General features: G+C 29.6%; 1 protein-coding gene across 1 annotated transcript in view; it reads right to left on the reverse strand.

Moving 5' to 3' along the window:
- Positions 1–415, reverse strand: part of LOC101509361 (G-type lectin S-receptor-like serine/threonine-protein kinase CES101) — a 10,735-nt gene extending 10,320 nt beyond the window's left edge. Inside the window, 1 exon segment of the mRNA XM_027336529.2 lies at positions 1–415. This exon segment is cut by the window's left edge and continues 8 nt beyond it. Within this exon segment, the coding sequence (XP_027192330.1) occupies positions 1–142 (142 nt within the window). The 5' untranslated portion in view covers positions 143–415.
- Positions 416–6,358: the final 5,943 nt, after the last annotated feature.

Consider the following 6,358-nt stretch of genomic DNA (forward strand, 5'->3'; position numbering starts at 1 on the left):
TCATTGTATCACCTGCCTTCAAACTGTCACTTTGTGCATTAACATGAATACTAAAAGTAGTAGTTGTAGTACTCCCCCACAACCATAATGAATAGTATATGATCATCATCACAACTTTTTTCTCTATTTGAAAACTAACCATTATGGATGTTGTTTAGTGAAGTATAATTTGCATGCGAGAGAGGATTTTGCACTTTTGCGTAAGAGATTAATTGTCTATTTGTTACAAAATCTAACATTAACCTTTTAAAAATGAGTCACCCAATGAATTGAATTAGTTAGAAAAAACATACTTACCAAGTTTGAAGGAGCGTCGTTTCAAAACTTAACCTACAAGACACTACACATCTTCGGAGAAAATTTGCTAAGACACTGCACATCTTCAGATAGGAAATTTAGTAACAAAGTAATTAATTGGAAGACATCTCTTAATAAATAAATATATAATTGCAAGACATCAGACTAGAGTTGATGTGTTCCACCACAAAAATGTCTTTATTTTTCCACTATAAAATGTCGCATTGGATTACCTTTCCCCAAAACCACTACTTTTTTTCTTCTTATCAACAAAAGCAAAAGATCACTTTACTTTAACACAATAATTGAAGGATGAGTAATGATAAGCTGATAGCATCGCTTTGCACACTATTGAATCATACATTTTTCAATAATAAAATTTATTATAATGTAATCTGTTCTGTATTTGTGAGAAGTGGACAAAAGATGTAAAAACTTTACATGGGAATGGACCTAAGGCATAAGTGTTTTAAAACTCCTTCAGATGGTTGGTGATTTATCGGGGTATTGGTCAAACTAGCGAGTCGCTAATTAAATCGTATGATTTTTAACAGATTTATATGGAAAAAACTAAATATTTGTGGCATTAATTTAATACTTGAAATTACATTATTATATATATATATATATATATATATATATATATATATATATATTATTAATAGCCTATCATTAATTTGTATTTGAAATAGAAATTAAACTTAAAAGTACATTGCTTGTATCCAATTTAATCGGTAATAACATTATTCCTTACTTTCAAATAAAAGCATTTAAATGTCAATATGATATATGCAAAATACCTCTCGAATTCCTTAACATAATTTCAATTTCAAGTAACAATTCAGTTTTTTATTTTTTATTTTTCTTTAATTGATCATTTTCTTAATTTTAAATAGTAAATTGATCTTTTATATCTTAAAATACAACAATGCAATCATTTTTTACAGAAACTCGTGAAATTTATCTTTACCTTCAAATAAAACTCATAAAATTAATTTTTATCTTCAACGAAATCTAGATTTTTATCAAATTCTTAACTCAAAAATTAAAATAAATTCATATTTTGATATGCACCAAAAACAACAACATCAAGTCAATGAAGAAGAAGATATTCTTTTAGTAATTTGGGGATCAAATTTTAAAGAACAACTCAAAGGTACGAAAGCTCCAATTGAGATAATCTATGGAATGTCCAAGGCTAACTAATGACAAACCCAAAATATGGATGCATAAATATATGGAAAAATTAAAATAAATAAACAAAATGTGGATTTGAAGAAATAAATGGTAAATGAAGGCACCACACTCAAGATTATTGATAACGCAAGAGGAATTGTCACAATGGTAAAAAAGTCATTAATAAGATTCAATTAAGTTCTAATCCAAGAATTCAAAAATGAGAAAATCTCACTCATAATTCTCAAAAAGAAATATTTTATTTTGTCCAAATGTAAGTTTTCTACATATGTGAGGTACATACAAATATGAGTCTTGAGTTGTTTGGTAGAAGAAACAAAAAGCCACAATAAGCTTACATTAATCTTAGTGGCTATAATAACTTTCTTAACAATTGTCTAGTCTTAATTAGAAAATAGTTACAAAACAATCAAAGGAAAGTCAATAGACATTTTTTAACAACCCTTTTTGTTTGTGCTTATTTATTTTATTTAGCTATTATTCTAAAGAACCACATAAAACAATAAAAACACCACAATTTTGTGGCAACTTTCAGCTCATGTTTGACTATTATAGAAGTTGAATTTGGTGTTGAGTCTAAAACATAAATTGTAGATAATTCTCTAAGATTTTCTACGAATCAAATATCACTTCAATTAGAAATCTAGAGCTCCACATATAGCTAAAACAAGGTCGACAAGTCATCACCTAAGAAAATAACATTTTCAATCAAAATTAATTTGTTTATTTTTATTCCATTATTGAATCAATTCTACATGTAAATAGACATCATCATAGGATCTTATATATGAAGAACAATGATTTAGGAATAGCCACAGACGACAACGTTAAAGTTGACCAAGTTGTTGAACTTCATCTTCAAGAGGACTCAAACACAAGATCTAACATTATTTAAGAGAAACAAAAACTTGAAGATTCTAAATCCCGAGATTTTGAAATATAGAAGGAAATCACTAAAATGAAGAGCATAATTAAGGAACTAAAAGCTGAAAAGAGAATTATCACACCTCGACAGGAGTTGGCTCAACAACATTTGATCACAATTTTATCAAAGTATTTGACTTCTTCAAGGGCTAAAGCGGAAACTATTGGTTTTCAAGTTTCTACCGTTGAAAAGAAACTAGAAGCTTTAAAGGATATCTACTATAATTTTAAACAACGTCCACCCTTTTGACTTGTTTAAATGTTTATTATTGATGCATATTTTATGGCATCCAGGCCATTACTCTTGTATGGATTAATTTATTTTTATTTCTTGAATATGTGGTTTAAAGTATTTTATATATTGCCCATTTATTGATAAGATTATACCATTCCTTGAATTTGTATCTCAAATCAAATAGACATTATTTGAAAAGACATTTTCTACAATGAAAAGACATTTTCAATTGGGAGACCATTTACCAAATGTGCGTTGTTTGATATCACTTGGGAGAACAGTTTTCCAAACCAAGTCATTAACTTCAAAGGTCCTCATTTTAACTTTTGTGTCATAAAACCTACCTACCATTTCTTTCTATCGAATAATGTTGTTTGAAGTTGTCATCATCTCCTTAGTCAGTATATCTAATTGGTCATACATCATATCCAATAGTCTTGTACTAGTAAATCATTTTGCCTTTAAATTCTCAAAGATTGAAAATTTATTTATATTGGTCACATAGCTTCTTGCTCGTACACCAATCGAAAATGAGTTGTAATAGTTACACCTTTAGGAGAGTTTTAATATGCCCAAAAGACCTGCTTTAACATTTCATGTTAATTTCGAGGTTTATGATCAATATATTTCATGATAATATTGATCAAAATTTTGTTAATAGCTTTTACTTGACCATTAACTTGAGCATAGTAAGGATTCGAAGCAAGTAATTTGATGTTCCTTAATTCATCATATTGTACCATCTTGTTTCCAACAAACATCATTCCTGTATCTATAGTTCATGTTTGAGGGATTCCAAACTAGCATAGAATATAATCTTCAATGTAATCTAGGACATCTTTCTGTTCCACTTCTCTTAAAGGAATCTTCTATTCGAAAAGTAATCTACAACCACCAAGATATACTCATGTCCTTCCGAAGGTGTTGGGTGGAGTTGGCCAATCAATGTGTTAGTACGCTCAAAGTATTTTAGCAAATTTGGACTCCCACATTTATAGGTTTGATTTAATTGGTTGATAACCAATTGTGAATCTCTTCAAACTAAAATATTACTAGCTTTAAAATTGAGCAACAGTTCAAGTCCAATTATGGCTTCGAATTATGCTTCATTATTCGAACATCTCTTAGATAATTTATACACAAACTTGGTTGGATATTCTTAAGGTGACACAATCATCATCCAAATGTAACTTCCTTTACCATGACATGATCCATCAAAATAGAGTTTTCAAGAATTGAAACTGATATAATTTTGTTTGAATATTTCATTGCCATCTATTGAGTAATTAGCCAAAAAAATCAACTATTATTTGGCCTTTCATCACTTTCAGCGGAACATATGTTAAAGAAAATTATATTAGAGCTAAAACACATTTACCTATTCTATTATGCAAAATAGGTTTCAATAGCATGTGCTTTATTATATCATATTGAGAAGTTACAGTTACTTTGAATGGCTTTACATAATATTTCAATTTAATATATGAATAATACAGAGCCAAACAAAGTTTCTGTATAACAATGTCTGACTTTGAATGCTTTTTTATGCTCCCCATCCCGATATAACTTGCCTTCTTTCTTTAATTACTACAAAGGGGTGAACACATATGTTACTCCTAATAATTATGAAATAAACATTCGAATGTAGTTTACTTTTGCCCAAACAAGACTGAAGTTCTTTTTTGTTCTTTGGGGGAGATGATTTTGTGATGACATTGGTTTTTCTTGTGTCCATTATACAGTATATTCACCAGCTTCTCCAGAGAACTTAGTAAACTTTGAAACATTATTCCTCGAGGTAACCCAGAATGTAGCACCACATTAGAAAATGCATAAACAAAATAGAGTCTATTAACGTATCCTAAGTTGAAACCGTGTGTATTTAAAACCCTTTCAATTGCATTCTCGATGTGATGCCCCCAACATTTTATCTTATCTGGTGCAATACATCTTCTGCATTTTGGTTTTTGTTAATCGTTGCAACATTTCGAGGTTTTACTCGAACTGGCTGAGTTAATGGTATTGCTAAAGGAATTTCACTATTGGTTACTCCGTTGTTAATTTTACCCGCATGTGTATCCCCAAAACATCTACAATGCGACTCATTTGTCTAATTAGCATTATTCTATAATGAATTTTGTCAAAGTACTCAAATTTCCATTCAAAATATCACATAGTAATAATATATATGTATTTCAAATATTTTTAGTTCAAACATGCAACTCAAAATTCATAGTGGCCTAATAGAAGTCTTATTCTAAAGGAAGTTAAAAAATCTAACATTGCTAGCCTGTTGCACCTAAAGACTTGCTCACACTTGCAACATCAATTTTTTGAAAAAAACAGAAGAGAAAAATTAGTCCATTTTCAAGATATTTTCAAGAAAGTAACCTGAGCGCAATTTCTTTTCAGATTGATGTAACCCAATAATTAAATTGCATTCACAATAAAATTATGTGCATTCTAACGTAATTTTTACCTTGTCAGTGTGATGCTTTATTGTAATATTACACTTTTTAGCAACGACATTTCAAATCTACACTCACTAGTTAACAATGACACTTGAATGTGTATTATACTATATATTTTTTAGAATATATGTCAAAACTCATAACCTGGTGAGGAAGAAAGTTCAAAAATTTGTAAATAATTAGGTCATGCCCAATATCAAATCAACCCAATATCAGTATGCTCCGTAATAAAACCTTCTCGAACTTAGGAAAAAACGTTAGACCAAATAGAATTCAATGTGATGGTTGAACACTACGCGAAAAACTGCATTTTACAGCGCTTTTTTTAATCCATTTAAAGCGCTTTTTCAAAAAAAGAAGCGTTGTGGAATCGAGCGATGTAAATGATACAATAGCGCTTTTAAAAAAGCGCTATAAAACATGTAAATATAACGCGCGCTTGTTATGCACATTTTACAACGCTTTTGCAACAAAGCGCTGTAACATGCACCCCATTATATGATTTATGGGTCTGCATTTTACAACGTTTTTTAACAAAAGCGCTGTAAAATGCACACCCATTATAAGAAATTATGGGTCTGCATTTTACAGCGCTTGTTTGAGAAAGCACCGTCAAATGCACACCCATTATAAGAAATTATGGGTCTGCATTTTATAGCGCTGTAAAATGCAGACCCATTATATGAAATTATGGGTCTGCATTTTACAGCGCTTTTGTTGTACATTTTACAGCGCTTTCTCAAGAAAGCGCTGTAAAATGTACACCATTATAGCGCTTTACAACAACATTTTACAGCGCTTTTTAAAAAAAGCGCTATAAAATGTGTTTTTTTTTTTAAACGCTGTAAATTAAATATTTGAAATGAAAAACGCTTTTTAGCTTTTTATGACATTTTTTTTAGAAAGCGCTCTCTTTTATCTTTGTATCCAAAATTATTTTGATCCAAAATCAGTTCACAATCAGTGCACACAACAACAAAACATATTCAAATAAGTAGTTCACATAATCAGTAGAACAAAAATCAGAACTCTGTAACTTAATTAACATATATGTAACTCTGTAATTTACAACCTAATTAACTACATTCAGATACATATATATATAACCTAATTTACAACCTAAACTACATTCAGATTCATATGCATGTTCATATATTGTGTCCTATGATCATTTACATATAATAACTAACAGAATATACATAATATGCACTAGCTACCATATAATATTCAGATC

Source organism: Cicer arietinum, chromosome 7 (genome assembly GCF_000331145.2).
Source record: "Cicer arietinum cultivar CDC Frontier isolate Library 1 chromosome 7, Cicar.CDCFrontier_v2.0, whole genome shotgun sequence".
Classification (NCBI taxonomy): domain Eukaryota; kingdom Viridiplantae; phylum Streptophyta; class Magnoliopsida; order Fabales; family Fabaceae; genus Cicer; species Cicer arietinum.